Source organism: Salmo trutta, chromosome 24 (assembly GCF_901001165.1).
Source record: "Salmo trutta chromosome 24, fSalTru1.1, whole genome shotgun sequence".
NCBI lineage: Eukaryota > Metazoa > Chordata > Actinopteri > Salmoniformes > Salmonidae > Salmo > Salmo trutta.
In genome coordinates, this window is record NC_042980.1 from 6807739 (window position 1) to 6827595 (window position 19857).

At 42.7% G+C, this 19857-nt stretch overlaps 1 protein-coding gene across 2 annotated transcripts in view; it reads left to right on the forward strand.

Moving 5' to 3' along the window:
• LOC115160620 (collagen alpha-1(XVIII) chain) overlaps positions 1-4655 on the forward strand; it is a 161763-nt gene extending 157108 nt beyond the window's left edge. For both annotated transcript variants that reach the window (XM_029710826.1, XM_029710825.1), the window contains 3 exons: positions 84-281; positions 1285-1400; positions 3673-4655. In XM_029710826.1, the coding sequence (XP_029566686.1) occupies positions 84-281; positions 1285-1400; positions 3673-3886 (528 nt within the window). In that variant the 3' untranslated portion in view covers positions 3887-4655. The remainder of the gene's footprint in view (positions 1-83; positions 282-1284; positions 1401-3672) is intronic.
• Positions 4656-19857: the final 15202 nt, after the last annotated feature.

Consider the following 19857-nt stretch of genomic DNA (forward strand, 5'->3'; position numbering starts at 1 on the left):
TAACAAATGGTCTCATCTAAATTGTGTATGTAGACCTAAGCCAAGCTGTTTTTATAACTCAAATCTGGGGGGGTTCTGCTCAGCTCCACCTGATCGCCTTGAACACTCCCCAAGTGGGCAACATGCGGGGCATTCGAGGGGCAGACTTCCTGTGTTTCCAGCAGGCTCGTGCAGTGGGCCTGAAGGGCACCTTCAGGGCTTTCTTGTCCTCCAAGCTCCAGGACCTCTACAGCATCGTTCGCAAGTCCGACAGAGACAGCCTCCCCATCTTAAACCTCAAGGTGTGTAAACATATACTAAAGAAAGCATGAGTCTAGACTTTGGGATCCTACTTCTGACACCAAATTGAAATTGAGTTTATTGAAGTAACCTATTCATTGTCATTTCAGGAAATTCTAGAGATTATTTCAATACAACACTGTTAAGAATCAGTCATGCGATGCTACCATGGGTTTTCATTTTATCCTTGAGTCTCATGGCCGTGGCTTGCTATATAAAGCAGGCAAACAGGCATCGAGGCATTCAGTTACTGTTCGATTGGACGTTAGAATGGGTAAAATAAGTGACCTAGGCAACTTTGAGCGTTGTTCGATCGTCAGTGCCAGGCGCGCCGGTTCCAGAATCTCAAACAGCCGGCCTCCTGGGCTTTTAACGCATGGTGCGACAAACAAAAATAACATCCAGTCAGTGGCAGTCCTGTGGGCGAAAACAGCTTGTTGATGAGAGAGGTTGAAGAATGGCAAGAATTGTGCAAGCTAACAGGCAGGCCACAAACAGGCAAATAATGACACGGTACAACAGTGGTGTGCAGAACGGCATCTTGGAATGCACAAGTCACCGGTTCTTGTCATGGATGGGCTATTGCAGCAGACTACCACACCGAGTTCCACGCCTATCAGCTAAAAACAAGAAGTGGCTACAGTGGGCACGCGATCACCAACACTGGACAATTGAGGAGTGGAAATATGTTGCCTGGTCCGACGAATCCCAGTTCCTATTGCTTCATTCTGATGGCTGAGTCAGGATTTGGCGTAAGCAGCATGAGTCCATGGCCCCAACCTGTGAGGTGTCAATGGTACAGGCTGGTGGCGTAATGGTGTGGGGAATGTTTTCCTGGCACAAATTAGGTCCCTTGGTACCAATTGAGCAACGTTTGAACGACACACCTAGAATCCATGCCCCTAAAAATTCAGGCTATTCTGGAGGCAAAGAGGGGTCCGACTTGGTACTAGATGGATGTACCTAATAAACTCGCCACTGAGTGTATATTTTCTCTCTCTCTAGGACCATGTGCTATTTAATAGCTGGGAGTCATTGTTCAGTAAGACTGAGGGGAGGATGGAGGAAAATGCACCAATCTACTCCTTTGACGGCAGAGATATCCTCAGGGACAGTGCATGGTGAGTGTTGGTCTCTCAGACATGGAACGACAAAATAAAAAGTGTGTTTACAAAGTGCATCTAATATATCAAAATCCTAGTTGCTGGCTAGCTAAGGTGAGTTGTTCAACTTAGTTACGTCATTGTCAAACTATTCTCAGTGAGTTAGCAAATTACGAAGAAGAAAATGGGACAAGCTAAGAGTTTGCCAATGTTATAGTTTAAAGAGTTAAGGTGGCTACGTAGATACTGTAGCTAGCTACGCACGTTTTTTACTTAAGTTTTTGCTAAGCTAACATTGACAACTTTGTGTATGCAAGGTAAAATACAAATAGCTAGCTACTTAGCTAACAACATCCATTTAGATTATACCAATTTTTAGCAGCTTACCAGCTAGATTGCAATAGCCACAACTTGCTGCTCAATAAGCTAGCCAGAGCAAAGCTTGCTAGCAATACCGGTCCATATCCCCCCCAAGCCTCGAGCCTAAATTGTAACTCTCAAAAAGTGTATATAAACTCAGCAAAAAAAGAAATGTCCTCTCACTGTCAACTGTGTTTATTTTCAACAAACTTAACATGTGTAAATATTTGTATGAACATAAGATTCAACAACTGAGACATAAACGGAACAAGTTCCACAGACATGTGACTAACAGAAATTGAATAATGTGTCCCTGAACAAAGGGGGGGTCAAAATCAAAAGTAACAGTCAGTATCTGGTGTGGCCATCAGCTGCATTAAGTACTGCAGTGCATCTCCTCCTCATGGACTGCACCAGATTTGCCAGTTCTTGCTGTGAGATGTTACCCCACTCTTCCACCAAGGCACCTGCAAGTTCCCAGACATTTCTGGGAGGAATGGCCCTAGCCCTCACCATCCGATCCAACAGGTCCCAGACGTGCTCAATGGGATTGAGATCCGGGCTCTTCGCTGGCCATGGCAGAACACTGACATTCCTGTCTTGCAGGAAATCACGCACAGAACGAGCAGTATGGCTGTTGGCATTGTCATGCTGAAGGGTCATGTCAGGATGAGCCTGCAGGAAGGGTACCACATGAGGGAGGAGGATGTTTTTCCTGTAACGCACAGCTTTGAGATTGCCTGCAATGACAACAAGCTCAGTCCGATGATGCTGTGACACACCTCCCCAGACCATGACGGACCCTCCACCTCCAAATCGATCCTGTTCCAGAGTACAGGCCTCGGTGTAACGCTCATTCCTTCGACGATAAACGCAAATCCGACCATCACCCCTGGTGAGACAAAACCGCAACTCGTCAGTGAAGAGCACTTTTTGCCAGTCCTATCTGGTCCAGCGACGGTAGATTTGTGCCCATAGGCGACATTGTTTCCGGTGATGTCTGGTGAGGACCTGCCTTACAACAGGCCTCAGTCTAGCCTCTCTCAGCCTATTGCGGACAGTCTGAGCACTGATGGAGGGATTGTGCGTTCCTGGTGTAACTCGGGCAGTTGTTGTTGCCATCTTGTACCTGTCCCACAGGTGTGATATTCGGATGTACCGATCCTGTGCAGGTGTTGTTACATGTGGTCTGCCACTGCGAGGACGATCAGCTGTCTGTCCTGTCTCCCTATCTTAGGCGTCTCACAGTGCGGACATTGCAATTTATTGCCCTGGCCACATCTGCAGTCCTCATGCCTCCTTGCAGCATGCCTAAGGCACGTTCACGCAGATGAGTAGGGACCCTGAGCATCTTTCTTTTGGTATTTTTCAGAGTCAGTAGAAAGGTCTCTTTAGTGTCCTAAGTTTTCATAACGGTGACCTTAATTGCCTACCATCTGTAAGCTGTTAGTGTCTTAACAAACGTTCCACAGGTGCATGTTCATTCATTGTTTATGGTTCATTGAACAAGCATGGGAAACAGTGTTTAAACCCTTTACAATGAAGATCTGTGAAGTTATTTGGATTTTTACTAATTATCTTTGAAAGACAGGGTCCTGAAAAAGGGACGTTTCTTTTTTTGCTGAGTTTATCACACACTACTTATCACACACTACTACTAAATTGGCAGTCTAATAGTGCAGTATCTTTCTTTTTATGGCAAATAGTTACTTTCTTATTATTATAATGAATGTCCTCATAAACAAAATTCCTTTGTTATAAATTGTGGTAGGCTAAGTGGTAGTCTTTGTATGTGTGATATGCCAGGCCAACAGTGAAGGCACTGTATTACAACTTTACTGTGAGCTGGAATAGATTTCTTAAAATGTATCTAATAAAGGGATGTACCTAAGGTGATTAACATAATTTATTCCAAATTGTTTCCCTTCAGGCCAGAGAAAATGGTCTGGCACGGCTCTAGCAGCGAGGGTCACCGCCAGACAGATAACTACTGCGAGACATGGAGGACAGGAGACCGTACAGTGACTGGCCTAGCGTCCTCACTGCAGACTGGCCAGCTCCTACAACAGTTGCCCAGTAGCTGCTCTAACTCCTACATAGTGCTGTGCATCGAGAACAGCTATCTCTCTCATTCCAAAAAATAAGAAAAAACCTGTCCCTGTTTCTTTGGTCCTAGTAAACACAATACAATTATCCAAATAGGCTCATTCCTCCCTCCCACGCCTCCAAAACATGACGTCCTACAAACTGGTTCTGCAGCTCTTGCCTGGCAGAGAAGCTCGCCATTGTCTTCTTCATCCCTTCCATAATGCCAAAGAGACGGGTCGAACATAGAGGTGTTTGCCCTTTTCTCAGGGCATTGGCACATATTTTCTAAGGGGTTGAACAAGAGAAGACAAGCTAACTGCGGCAGCATTTTTTATTGTATCCATTAAAAAATATATATTGTATATGATAGGTCTGTGTTTTATTTTTGTTTTTATCAATGTTACTTTTTAAACTGTCTTCAAATTTGGTATATTCAATTAGCTATACATTTTTTATGTAGCGTTTTCCACATTTTTGTTTTATTTTCATTTCATTTAAGGCTTGTGGTTTACTAAGGGGGCAACCTTTTAAATAATATTTTAAAATTAAAGAAGAGAATAGTTATTTATTTTGAAATGAAGTTATGTGAGAACATACGATATGATTTGGAAAAGTAACAACAAATGTAAAATGCCCTAACCCATATTGTAGTCAGCAGTCACAATATTTCATACATTTACACAGGCGAGGGCGAGTTTCATAACCTAATATGAAAAACTGTAAGTTGCAAGTATGAGTGTGTGGCTTTAGAAATGCATGTCAAAAGAGATTATGATAAGAAATTCTGAGTTGATATCTGCTCCCAAGATAATTGTTTTATAAAAATAAGTAAATAACCTCCCAGGCGTCGTCCAGGTTAGGGAAGGTTTGGCCGGCAGGGATATCCTTGTCTCATCGTGCACTAGCGACTCCTGTGGCGGGCCAGGCGCAGTGCACGCTGACCAGGTCGCCAGGTGTATGGTGTTTCCTCTGACACATTGGTGCGGCTGGCTTCCGGGTTGGATGTGCATTGTGTCAAGAAGCAGTGCGGCTTGGTTGGGTTGTGTTTCGGAGGACGCATGGCCCTCGACCTTCGCCTCTCCCGAGTCCGTACGGGAGTTGCAGCGATGAGACAAGACTGTAACTACTACCAATTGGATACCACGAAATTGGGGAGAAAAAAGGGGTAAAATAATAAATAAATACATTTTAAAAAAGTAAATAAAACTCAGATAGGATATGATGATTCTTAGAAAGAATATTGCTAGAATGTTATGTATCAGGTCACAAATATGTTAAATGTGATTATAAATGATTTCTTTAAATTCCATATAGAACTTTTCTGTTTACTTGACATTTTACTTTTGGTGAAGGTTACTTTTATATGTCCTTGTCAAAATGTGCCATGTTTATTTCCAAGACATAAGTTATAAGGCCTGTAAAGCAGAGGCTGAGACAAATTTGATGGAAGGTGTTAATCAAAAAAGAAAATCCAGTTCATAATAACCTACCATTGGGGTTTGAAAATGTTTTGAGTTAAATTGTGTGCTAATCTCTATTGAAGTGACTGCTGACTGTGATGGTTGAGGAAACCCAGATGCATTTTATTAAGACACTTTGTATTAGCCTCGTGTTGTTGAATTTCTGAGACTTTTTTGGCTATAGTGCTACTGTTGTCTTGACTGAACCAGTATTTTTGTAACAAGTATGTGCTGTATCATTTCTCAGAGGCACTGAATAAATGTTTTTTTTTCCCCACCTACACTTGGACATGAAATACAGTACATGCTGCTGCCATCATGTGGATAGAAATATAGTTTATTTTCTTATCCAGTTCTGTGGTTATCATAATTTGCCTGCAAAAAAGACAGATTAACATTTTGCCTAGTTGAGCAAACATGATTAAAGGTCATCAAGGAATACAACTAATGATCCCTAACATGAATTGAGATTTAGATGGATTTATTCAATCTAATGGATTGAAGATTCCTCTGCTAATTCCCCCTATAAAGTGATATCATATCAGGCAAGTTTTTCAAAAGTCATGTTAGTTCATTTACAGTGAATATCAGTGGTTTGTAATTGTTCAGTGTTCATATTTGGAATAAACTACAGTTTCTTCAGAAAGTATTCACATCCCTTCACTTTTTGGATTTTTTGTCACTGGCCTACACACAATACTCTAATGTCAAAGTGGAATTATGTTCTTAGCCATTTTTACAAATGAATTAAAAATGAAAATCTGAAATGTCTTGACTCAACAAGTATTCAACCCCTTTGTTATGGCAACCCTAAATAAGTTCAGGTGTAAACATTTGCTTAACAAGTCACATGAGTTGCAGTGACTCACTCTGTGTGCAGTCATAGTGTTTAACATGATTTTTTAATGACTACCTCATCTCTGTGCCCCACACATACAATTATCTGTAAGGTCCCTCAGTCGAGCAGTGCATTTCAAACACAGATTCAACCACAAAGTTGTCCAATGCCTTGCAAGGTAGGGCACCGATTTGTAGATGTGTAAAAAATAAAAAGAGCATTCACTGAATATGCCTTTGAGCATCGTGAAGTTATTACATTTAACAAAAAATATAAACGTAACATTCAACAATTTCTAAGATTTTACCAAGTTCCAGTTCATATGAGGAAATCAGTCAATAGAAACAAATTCATTAAGGCCTTATCTATAGATTCCACATGACTAGGCAGGGTGCGCAGCCATGGGTGGGCCTTCCGACTTGGGAGCCAGGCCCAGCCAATCAGAATGAGTTTCTCCACAAAAGGGCTTTATTACAGACAGAAATACTCCTCAGTTTCATCAGCTGTCTGGGTGGCTGGTCTCAGACGATCCTGCAGGTGAAGAAGACGGATGTGGAGGTCCTGGAGTGGCGTGGTTACACGTGGTCTGCAGTTGTGAGGCCGGTTGGACTTACTGCTAAATTCTCTAAAATGACTTTGGAGGCGACTTATGGTAGAGAAATTAACATTCTGTTCTCTGGTGGACATTCCTGCAGTCAGCATGCCAATTGCATGCCCCATCGAAGCTCGAAACATCTGTGGCATTGTTTTGTGACAAAACTGCAATATTTGCTTTCAAATCAAATTTTATTGGTCACATACACGTGTTTAGCAGATGTTATTGCCGGGGGTAGCGAAATGCTTGTAATGCTTTGTCCCCAGCACAAGGTGCACCTGTGATGATCATGCTGTTTAATTAGCTTCTTGATATGCCATGCCTGTCAGGTGGATGGATTATCTTGGCAAAGAAATGCTCACTAATAGGGATGTAAACAAATTTGTGCACAACATTTGAGAGAAATTGAACATTTCTGGGATAGTTTATTTCAGCTCATGAAACATGGAACCAACACTACATGTTGCGTTTATATTTTTGTACAGTATAATTATACAGTGGATGGTATTGTTACATTCCCCAGTTTCTGTGTTTTGTGTTTGTATTTCAGGAAATGGCTTCCTGGATTCTCAGCAGCTGATTGGTCAGCTCCATCGATGATTGGAGCTCTGAACCCTCCCTCTCGTCAGGGGAAACAGCTGTTTTCAATTACCAACTCCTTCTCCAGCTGGATAAAAGCCTTTGTCAGGAAGAGAAAGCTTCTTTGATGTCCTGTTTTGGTTGTTGCCCAGTAACAGTTTTGTTGAAAGCATTTTGTAGCCGCTACTTCTGAGGTATGTGTATGCCAAAAGGACTGTGTTTGGCATTATTGATATTGTTCACTTTACGTTAGTAATTATTCTGTTTTTGTTCCCAGGGGGGAAGGGGAAGGCACCTTGGGAGTGTTTAGGCAAGAGGCCTGCGGGCATACATAAATCGTAGTATTTACTGTCTGTGCACACTAGGTAAGACCTGGGCGGACCACCCCGTCTTTTGGTTAGCATGCCAGGAAGTGCTAAAAGGTTAGGTAAATAGTGGGTAGGCAGGTAAGGTAGGAGAGGGGACTCTTTAACTTTTACTTTTACTTGCTTTGGTTCTGTCCAGCCCCTTTTCCCCACATTACCGTCTTAAGGAAATAAATTCCCTGTAAACGGTAATATTCTCTGCCTCTGTCATCCTTACCGGCACCTACAATCACATACCTCTTTCACTCCATGGGGAGTTCGGTGTAGCAGGGTGTTGCGTTCTCTCCAAGAGGCGCACGTAACATGTATCAATACACCAACTCAGTACAAAGATATAGGCATCCTTCCTAACTCATTTGCCAGAGAGGAAGGAAACTGCTTAAGGATTTCAACCTGAGGCCAATTGTGACTTCAAAACAGTTTAATGGCTGTGATAGGAGAAAACTGATGATGGATGAACAACATTTTAGTTAGTCCAAAATGGTAAACTAATTTACAGAATGGAAAGACAGAAGCCTGTACAGAATACATTTCAAAAACATGCATCCTGTTTGCAATAAGGCATTAAAGTAAAACTGCAAAAAAATGTGGCAAAGAAATTAATGTCCTGAATACAAAGTAATGTTTGGGATAAACACCTCACTGAGTACCACTCATATTTTCAAGCATGGTGGTGGCTGCATCATGTTATGGGTATGCTTGCCATCGTCAAGGACTAGGGAGTTTTAAAACTTGTGGGCATGGGCAATCTCAAATGTCTTAATTATAGGCACCCCTGACTTTCTCTGTCCTATTTCTATCATGTTAAATATCAGTATCGACCGTCAGTAGGCCTAATAACCACACATTCAACTACCAATTTACTGTTTGTTCTCTTCAGTTGGTGTAACCTACATTATTGTTCAATTTATTTACATTGTTTTGTTTAGCTTCATTTGCTTCCTCTGTAAATGCCATCATGGCTGTTTGGTTGTTGCTGAAGATCATTACTAACAGTTGATTTAAAAAAGTAATGTAGCGACCTGTATGGTCTCGTTGGCAGGCCCTCACAACATATCCGTCGCCAAACCCACTGGCTCCAGATCATCTATAAGTATTTGCTAGGTAAAGCCCCGCCTTATCTCAGCTCACTGGTCACCATAGCAACACCCACCCGTAGCACACGCTCCAGCAGGTATATTGCACTGGTCATCCCCAAAGCCAACACTCCCTTTGGTTGCCTTTCCTTCCAGTTCTCTGCTGCCAATGACTGGAACGAATTGCAAAAATCTCTGAAGCTAAAGTCTTATCTCCCTCTCTAACTTTAAACATCAGCTGTCAAAGCAGCTTACCGATCACTGTACCTGTACACAGCCAATCTGAAAATAGCACACCCAACTACCTCATCCCCATATTATTAATTACCCTCTTGCTCTTTTGCACCCCAGTATCTCTACTTACACATCATCTGCACATCTATCACTCCAGTATGAATGCTAAATTTTTATAATTTTTTTCCTCTATGGCCTATTTATTGCCTACCTCCCTACTCTTCTACATTTGCACACACTGTACATATATTTTTATTTTCTTTTGAGTTATTGACTGTACATTTGTTTGTGTAACTCTGTTTTTGTCGCACTGCTTTGCTTTATCTTGGTCAGGTCGCAGTAGTAAATGACAACTTGTTCTCAACTGGCCTAACTGGTTAAATAAAGATAAAAAATGAAATGGTTATTGAGCGGAGAGCAGACCAAGCCGTAACAGTTTGAACGAACCCGACGCATGGCAATACTTGGCCGTGTCATCAAACAGTTCCATGGTCAGTGTAGGCAATAGACGAGGTTATAGCCTACTATTGTACACTATTCTCCCTACTTTGTCTATGTACACAAATCATCCAACGTTACCATGGGTTGAAGAACTGAATGTGGCAATTTTAAGAATGAATCAATCCACCGTTTTCTGACTTTTGTGCGTAAAGGCTCTCCAGACCTGTTTTTTATGGTTCATAAATACTTTCCTAAACCTAAATCATCTACAAGAACAGAGTATTTATTTTTATCTACCAATTGGTGCTGGAACGGAGACGAGTATGAATATATTTGGGATCAATCATACTTTCATTGATCCCGAATATTCTGAACCCGTTCTCTCAAAATATTCTAGTCTTTCGACAAAATTCGAACTAAAAGGTGCACCATATTTAAAGGGAACGCTTAAGGGAATGAACATTATTTATAATAAGGGTTACATGGAGAAAATTGGACCTCTGAAATGCAAACGCTTGGCCCTCCCTTCAGCAAAATATATTTTTATCTAAATCCTCCCTGAATGCTTGAAAAAAGAGAACATGCCTACCGTTTAGCCTCACTTCTTGGACAGACCAGCCTATGCAGTTTTGTTTTTCATCCTGTAAGCATTAGATGGCAACACAGGAATTTTGATAGTGCACAGGGCTGCATCCAAAAAGGTTATGGGTTTGCAGACCATGCATTTCTACATCATTTAACATATCAGCAGAATCTGTAATAACACACAAATTTAAACAATTACAGGTTAAGAATGGACTGCGAGATAGGCCTATGTGTTCATTTTATCATATTTCTCTAATCCCAAATCAGTGTGTCTTGTTTGCAACCAAACTGTCCTTGTTTACAAATAATTTAATCTGAGACGTCATTCGAAATTTGAGCATGGTACATTCAAAAGTTAGGCCTACCTTTCCACCCCAGACAGAGTAGGCCTACCAACGCAGAAAAATGTCAGCTTTAACTGCTGGCTACTCTTGTTGCTTAACCCAATGAGAGAAGGTCACAAGTGTTTCCCCAAAAGCTGTCCTGGTTTAAACAGGTTGTGTTTTCCTGTCATCCACCAAACCCAGATTCGTCTGTCGGACTGCCAGATGGTGAAGCATAATTAATCACTCCAGAGAAAGCGTTTCTGCTGCTCCAGAGTCCACTGGCGGCAAATTTTACACCATTCCAGCAGATGCTTGGCATTGCGCATGGTGATCTTAGGCTTGTGTGCGGCTGCTCGGCTATGGAAACCCATTTCATTAAGTTTGGAACTAGTGAGTTTTGCAACCGAGGATAGACGATTTTTACGCGCTATGCACTATGCACTCGGTAGTCCCGTTCTGTGAGCTTGTATGGTCTACCACTTCAGGGCTGAGCCGTTGTTGCTCCTAGATGTTTCCACTTCACAATAACAGCACTTACAGTTGACCGGGGCAGCTCTAGCAGGGCAGAAGTTTGACAAACTGACTTGTTGGAAGACTGGCATCCTATGATGGTGCCACGTTGAATGTCACTGAGCTCTTCAGTAAGGCCATTCTACTGCCATTGTTTGTCTATGGAGATTGCATGGCTGTGTGCTTGATTTTATACACCTATCCACAACGTATGTGGCTGAAATAGCCGTATCCACTAATTTGAAGGGTTGTCCACATACTTTTGTATATTGTATATCTCCATATGCATCCAAGTCACGTCTTTCCTGGGTATTTTACATCTTGTTTCTAGCATAAAGCATTGCAGACCAAAGTGCTGTAAGAGATCACATTATATAATCAGATCTGTTTTATTTTCTTCAAAATCTTAAAAGAGGTTTTAAGCTAACTTGGGTAGGCTTATGCTTTCTGACATTTTCTTTAATGCCATTGGAATACCCTCTCATACCCCCTGATTTCGAGTCTTGGTTTTAACTTAACAGCCCTTCACTGACATGGAGGTAGGCTATTTAACCCTTCGCCGTGTACGATCACATATCTGTGATCATTGTAGAGTTGTTCCTGCAGTGTACTAATGCAAATATGTGATTAGAGCAATAATGGAAAATGTATCACTAGCCACTTTAAACAATGCCACTTTATATAATGTTTACATACCCTACATTACTGATCTCATATGTATATACTGTACTCTATACCATCTACTGCATCTTGCCTATGCCGTTCGGCCATCACTCATTCATATATTATGTACATATTCTTATTCATTCCTTTACACTTGTGTGTATAAGGTAGTTGTGAAATTGTTAGGTTAGATTACTTGTTAGATATTACTGCATGGTCGGAACTAGAAGCACAAGCATTTCGCTACACTCGCATTAACATCTGCTAACCATGTGTATGAGACAAATAAAATTTGATTTGAGAACAGTTGCAACAGAACATATGATGCAACAAATGCTTCTATACACCATTGTTGTCTGAACAGAATCTAGTTTGTACTGATGGAAAATTAAGGTCTTCAACTTTATTCCTCAATTTCACCTTTTATTGTAAAAGATAAATGTGAACTTCAGCTAAGCCTCACGCAGAACAACACAGCCACAGCCAAACTGATTGCATAAACCAGTCTAAATAACAGGTTGTGCTGACATAAAACAAAACATAAGTTAGCGACCTAACCGCTAGACTTGTTTACAATGTACCACATATCTGGTGAGCACAAGGGAGGAATGCAATATTGTTTAGCAAAGAGATGCGTGTCAGCTAACAGTGGCTAAATTACTTTTGATGGCAGCCATGTTTGTTTATCTTTGACAAGCGATAACTCCCTAATCTCAGAATGTCATTCAGTATAATGCAGAGTTCAAAACAACTGGGAATTCTGAACTGGGAACTCAGAAATCTCCAACTTCAGTGCGTTCAAAGCAACTGGGAACTCTGAAAAAAACAAGCTCCGACTGGTGGAAAATATATTTGAAAGATCATCCAACTCGGAATTCCAACTCGGGAACATGGGACTCTTTCTAGAGCTCCAACTTTCCGACCTGAAGAACACAGACGTCGTGATTTGACCTCGTATTTTTCAGAGTTCCCAGTTGTTTTGAACGCGGCATAAGACGCAAATAAACAAAGCCAAATTTGGCTGCGCCCATTCCTGGAAATATCAACTTAGTTAGCCACTTTGCAGCATATTAGAAATCTGCAATGTGCTTGTTACAGTGTATACAAGAACCGGAGCACATGACTTGACAAGTCGTTTACAGTTTTTGACAAAGCAAATAAAATGTTACCACTGCACAGGTCATCACCCCAAATACATGCCGACTGCCTAGCCTAGAAACCATTTTGAGGGGGTTAATTTAATTTATGGGGGGTTTTCAAGTACATGGGGGTTAGAAATGGGGGAAGGTATTGTGGGGGTATATGATGGAGCAAATATTACTATGATGGGGGATTTCTCAATAAATGGGGGGCACACACAGTAGAAGTTTATAATCTGAATAAAAATAAAACCCCTGGAAAGGAGGGTCTGAGCTGGCAAGTTACAATCTAAGTCAGTCCTGACAGAAAAACTTAACTCTTGACAGACACTGATATACATTGAGTAGAGATAATGTCCGGTTTCAAAAGGAAATGCCTCGCTGATGATTTACAATAAATATTTTGTAAATCTGAATAAGAATCTGTGTATGAGAGTGAGTCGGATCAATCAGATAGTTACGAGGAATACTATACAAAAGTATGTGGTCACCCCTTTAAATGAGTGGATTCAGCTATTTCAGCCACATCTGTTGCTGACAGGTGTATAAAATTGAGCACACAGTCATGCAATCTACATAGACAAACATTGTCAGTAAAATGGCCTTACTGAAGAGCTCAGTGACTTTCAACATGGCACCGTCATAGGATGCCACCTTTCCAACAAGTCAGTTCGTAAAATGTTTGCCCTGCAAAAGCTGCCCCGGTCAACTGTAAATGCTGTTATGGTGAAGTGGAAATGTCAAGGTGCAACAACAGCTCAGCCACGAAGTAGTAGGTCACACAAGCTCACAGAATGGGACGGCCGAGTGCTGAAGCGTGTAGCGTGTAAAAATCATCTGTCCTCAGTTGTAACACTCACTAGTTCCAAACTGCCTCATGATGTTTACAGGTATTTTAATGAACTGAAAGAGAAGGCATAAAAGGGAAGCTCTCAAAACGGGTGAACAATACCATCAGTGAAATGTATAGCTTCCTGGTCACGGTGCTGCTCTGTGGGCTAGTTAAGATGTGTGGGGATACAGGTTAGTCGAGTTAATTTTTACATGTAAGTAGGTGAAGTGACTATGCATAGATAATAAACAGTGAGTAGCAGCAGTGTTAAAAACAAATGGAGGGGGGGGCTGTCAAAGTAAATAGTCCGGTGGCCATTTGATTAATTGTTCAGCAGTCTTATGGCTTGGGGGTAGAAGCTGTTAAGGAGCCTTTTGGTCCTAGACTTGGTGCTCCGGTACTGCTTGCTGTGCGATAGCAAAGAAAACAGTCTATGACTTGGGTGACTGGAGTCTTTAACAATTTTATGGGCTTTCTTCTGACACCGCCTAATATATAGGTCCTGGATGGCAGGAAGCTTGGCCCCAGTGATGTACTGGGCCGTACGCACTACCTTCTGTAGCGCCTTACGGTCAGATGCCGAGCAGTCGCCATACCAGGCGGTGATGCAACTGGTCAGGATGCTCTCAATGGTGCAGCTGTGTAAACTTTTGAGGATCTGGGGACCCATGCCAAATCTTTTCAGTCTCCTGAGGGGGAAAAGGTGTTGTCAGGCTCTCTTAATGACTGTCCTGGTGTGTTTGGACCAGGAAATTGAAACTCTCGACCTGCTCCACTACAGCCCTGTTGATGTTAATTGGGGCCCGTTCGGCCCGCCTTTTCCTGTAGTCCACGATCAGCTCTTTTGTCTTGCTCACATTGAGGGAGAGGTTGTTGTCCTGGCACCACACTGCCAGGTCTCTGACCTCCCTATAGGCTGTCTCATCGTTGTTGGTGATCAGGCCTACCACTGTTGTGTCGTCAGCAAACTTAATGATGGTGTTGGGGTCGTGTATGGCCACGCAGTCACAGGTGAACAGGGACTACAGGAGGGGAAAAAGTACACACCGCTGAGGGGCCCAAGTGTTGAGGATCAGTGTGGCAGATATGTTATTGCCTACCCTTACCACCTGGGGGCAGCCAGTCAGGAAGTCCAGGATCCAGCTGCAGAGGGAGGTGTTGAGTCCCAGGGTCCTTAGCTTAGTGATGAGCTTCGTGGGCGCTATGGTATTGAACGCTGAGCTGTAGTCAATGAACAGCATTCTCACATAGGTGTTTCTTTTGTCCATGTGGGAAAGGGCAGTGTGGAGTGTGATTGAGATTATGTCATCTATGGACCTGTTGGGTCGGTATGTGAATTGGAGTGGGTATAGGGTATCCGGGAGGATGCTGTTAATGTGAGCCATAACCAGCCTTTCAAAGCATTTCATGGCTACAAACGTGAGTGTACGGGTCAGTAGTCATTTAGGCAGGTTAACTTAGTGTTCTTGGGCACAGGGATGATGGTGGTCTGCTTGAAACATGTTGGTATTACAGACACAGACAGGGAAAGGTTGAAAATGTCAGTTAGTTCAACTTGCCAGTTGGTCAGCGCATGCTCGGAGTACACATCCTGGTAATCCGTATGGCCCTGCAGCCTTGTGTATGTTGACCTGTTTAAAGGTCTTACTCACATCGGCTGCGGAGAGAGTGATCACACAGTCGTCTGGAACAGCTGATGCTCTCATGTATGTGTTACTTCAGTGTTACTTGCCTCGAAGCGAGCATAGAAGTAATTTAGCTTGTCTGGCCAGCTCTTGGCTGTGCTTCACTTTGTAGTCTGTAATAGTTTGCAAGCCCTGCCACATCCGACGAGTGTCGGAGCCGGTGTAGTACAATTCGATCTTAGTCCTGTATTGGCGCTTTGCCTGTTTGATGGTTCATCGGAGGACATAGCGGGATTTATTATAAACTTCCGGGTTAGAGTCCAGCTCCTTGAAAGCGGCAGCTCTACCCTTTAGCTCAGTGCGGATGTTGCCTGTAATCCATGGCTTCTGGTTGGGGTATGTATGTACAGTCACTGTCGGGACGACGTCATCGATGCACTTATTGATGAAGTCAGTGACTAATGTGGTGTACTCCTCAATGCCGTCGGAGGAATTCCGGAACATTTTCCACTCTGTGCTAGCAAAACAGTCCTGTAGCTTAGCATTTGCTTCATCTGACCACTTTTTTATTGGCCGAGTCATTGGTGCTTCCTGCTTTAATTTTTTCTTGTAAGCAGGAATCATTAGGAAAGAATTATGGTCAGATTTGCCAAATGGAGGGTGAGGGAGAGCTTTGTACGCGTCTCTGTGTGTGGACTAAAGGTGGTCTAGAGTTTTTTTCCCTCTGGTTGCACATTTAACATGCTGATAGAAATTAGGTAAAACGGATTTAAGTTTCCCTGCATTAACGTCCCCGGCCACTAGTAGCACCCCCTCTGGATGAGCGTTTTTCAAATCAAATTTTATTGGTCACATACATATGGTTAGCAGATGTTAATGCGAGTGTAGAGAAATACTTGTGCTTCTAGTTCCGACCGTGCAGTAATATCTAACAAGTAATCTAACAATTTCACAACAACTACCTTATACACACAAGTGTAAAGGAATGATTAAGAATATGTATATAAAAATATATGGATGAGCGATGGCCGAACAGCATAGAAATGATGCAGTAGATGGTATAGAGTACAGTATATACATATGAGATGAGTAATGTAGGGTATGTAAACACTATATAAAGTGGCATTGTTTAAGTGACTAGTGATACATGTATTACATACAATTATTAATTATTAAAGTGGCTAGAGATTGAGTCTGTATGTTGGCAGCAGCCACTCAATGTTAGTGATGGCTGACCTCTTATGGACAGGCGTTCCTCTAGCGGAAAACCTTAAAAATGCTATAATTTCAATTTCTCAAACATATGACTATTTTACACCATTTGAAAGATAAGACTCTCCTTTATCTAACCACATTGTCCAATTTCAAAAAGGCTTTACAACGAAAGCAAAACAGATTATGTCAGGAGAGTACCCAGCCAGAAATAATCACACACCCATTTTTCAAGCTAGCATATATGTCACAAAAACCAAAACCACAGCTAAATGCAGCACTAACCTTTGATGATCTTCATCAGATGACACTCCTAGGACATTATGTTATACAATACATGCATGTTTTGTTCAATCAAGTTCATATTTATATCAAAAACCAGCTTTTTACATTAGCATGTTTTGTTCAGAACTAGCATACCCACCAAAAACTTCCGGTGAATTTACTAAATTACTCATGATAAACGTTGACAAAAAACATAACAATTATTTTAAGAATTATAGATACAGAACTCCTTTATGCAATCGCGGTGTCCAATTTTAAAATAGCTTTTCGGTGAAAGCACATTTTGCAATATTCTGAGTACATAGCCCGGCCATCACGGCAAGCTATTTTGACACCCACCAAGTTTGGCACTCACCAAACTCAGATTTACTATAAGAAAAATTGGATTACCTTTGCTGTTCTTCGTCAGAATGCACTCCCAGGACTTCTACATCAACAACAAATGTTGTTTTGGTTCGAAATAATCCATAGTTATATCCAAATAGCTTCGTTTTGTTCGTGCGTTCAAGTCACTATCCGAAGGGTGACGCGCCGGCGCGTTTCGTGACAAAAAAATTCAAAATATTCCATTACCGTACTTCGAAGCATGTCAAACGCTGTTTAAAATCAATTTTTATGCAATTTTTCTGGTAAAATAGCGATAATATTCCAACCAGGCGACGACGTATTCGTTCAAACACTGAAAGAAAAAAATGGAGTCGTCTCGTGCATGAGCGCCTCAGTGTCATTGTTCCCAGAAGGACCACTCACCAAAACCCCTGCTGTTTTTCGCCCAGAGACTGCAGAGCTATCATTCCACTTTCTGGCACCTTCCTAGAGCCAATGAAAGCCTTAGAAAATGTCACGTTACAGCACAGAGGCTGTATTTTTGATAGAGGCTATAGAAGGACAAGAAATGGTCAGACAGGGCACTTCCCTTATAGAATCTTCTCAGGTTTTGGCCTGCCATATGAGTTCTGTTATACTCACAGACACCATTCAAACAGTTTTCGAAACTTTAGAGTGTTTTCCATCCAAATCTACTAATTATATGCATATTCTAGTTTCTGGGCAGGAGTAACAACCAGATTAAATCGGGTACGTTTTTTATCCGGCCGTGAAAATACTGCCCCCTATCCCAAACAGGTTAACAGTCTGATGGCCTTGAGATAGAAGCTGTTTTTCAGTCTCTCGGTCCCTGCTTTGATGCACCTGTACTAACCTCGCCTTCTGGATGACAGCGGGGTGAACAGGCAGTGGCTCGGGTGGTTGTTGTCCTTGATGATCTTTTTGGCCTTCCTGTGACATCGGGTGGTGTAGGTGTCCTGGAGGGCAGGTAGTTTGCCCCCGGTGATGCGTTGTGCAGACCTCACTACCCTCTGGAGAGCCTTACGGTTGTGGGCGGAGCAGTTGCCGTACCAGGCGGTGATACAGACGGCGCAATCGCAATCACACTGCACACTGCCCTAACCCATTTGGACAAGAGGAACACAATGGATCGGAATCACCTTCTCCACTACTGTCCCGTCGATGTGGATAGAGGGGTGCTCCCTCTGCTGTTTCCTGAAGTCCATGATCATCTCCTTTGTTTTGTTGACGTTGAGTGTGAGGTTATTTTCCTGACACCACACTCCAAGGGCCCTCACCTCCTCCCTGTAGGCCGTCTCGTCATTGTTGGTAATCAAGCCTACTACTGTAGTATCGTCTGCAAACTTGATGATTGAGTTGGAGGCGTGCATGGCCACGCAGTCATGGGTGGACAGGGAGTACAGGAAAGGGCTGAGAACGCACCCTTGTGGGGCCCCAGTGTTGAGGATCAGTGGGGTGGAGATGTTGTTTCCTACCCTCACCACCTGGGGGCGGCCCGTTAGAAAGTCCAGGACCCAGTTGCACAGGGTGTGGTCGAGACCCAGGGTCTCGAGCTTAATGACGAGTTTGGAGGGTACTATAGTGTTAAATGCCTCGTTGTAATCGATGAACAGCATTCTTACATAGGTATTCCTCTTGTCCAAATGGGTTAGGGCAGTGTGCAGTGTGATTGCGATTGCGTCGTCTGTGGTCCTATTGGGGCGGTAAGCAAATTGGAGTGGGTCTAGGTTGTCAGGTAGGGTGGAGGTGATATGATCCTTGACTAGTCTTTCAAAGCACTTCATGATGACGGAAGTGAGTGCAATGGGGTGATAATTGTTTAGCTCAGCTACCTTAGCTTTCTTGGGAACAGGAACAATGGTGTCCCTCTTGAAGCATGTGGGAACAGCAGACTGGGATAGGGATTGATTGAATATGTTCGTAAACACACCAGCCAGCTGGTCTGCGCATGCTCTGAGGATGCGGCTAGGGATGCCGTCTGGGCCGGCAGCCTTGCGAGGGTTAACACGTTTAAATGTTTTACTCACGTTGGCTGCGGTGAAGGAGAGCCCACAGGTTTTGGTAGTGGGCCGTGTCAGTGGCACTGTATTGTCTTCAAAGCGAGCAAAGAAGTTGTTTAGTTTGTCTGGGAGCAAGACATCGGTGTCCGCGACGGGGCTGGTTTTCTTTTTGTAATCCGTGATTGATTGTAGACCCTGCCACATACGTCTTGTGTTTGAGCTGTTGAATTGCGACTCTACTTTGTCTCTATACTGACACTTAGCTTGTTTGATTGCCTTGCGGAGTAAATAGCTACACTATTTGTATTCGGTCATGTTTCCGGTCGCCTTGCCATGATTAAAAGCAGTGGTTTGCGCTTTCAGTTTTGCGCGAATGCTGCCATCAATCCACGGTTTCTGGTTGGGAAAGGTTTTAATAGTCACCGTGGGTACAACATCACCGATGCACTTACTAATAAACTCGCTCACCGAATCAGCGTATACATCAATGTTGTTGTCTGATGCTATCCGGAACATATCCCAGTCCACGTGATTGAAGCAATCTTGAAGTGTGGAATCAGATTGGTCGGACCAGCGTTGATCTGACCTGAGCACGGGTGTTTCCTGTTTTCGTTTCTGTCTATAGGCTGGGAGCAACAAAATGAAGTAGTGGTCAGATTTGCTGAAAGGAGGGTGAGGGAGGGCTTTGGATGCGTCGCCAAAATTAGAGTAGCAATGATCCAGAATTTTGCCAGACCGGGTCGCGCATTCGATATGCTGATAAAATTTAGTGAGCCTTGTTTTCAGATTAGCCTTGTTAAAATCCCCAGCTACAATAAATGCAGCCTCAGGATATGTGGTTTCCAGTTTACATAGAGTCCAATGAAGTTCTTTCAGGCCCACCCTTCTTCTTACCAGAGAGATGTTTGTTTCTG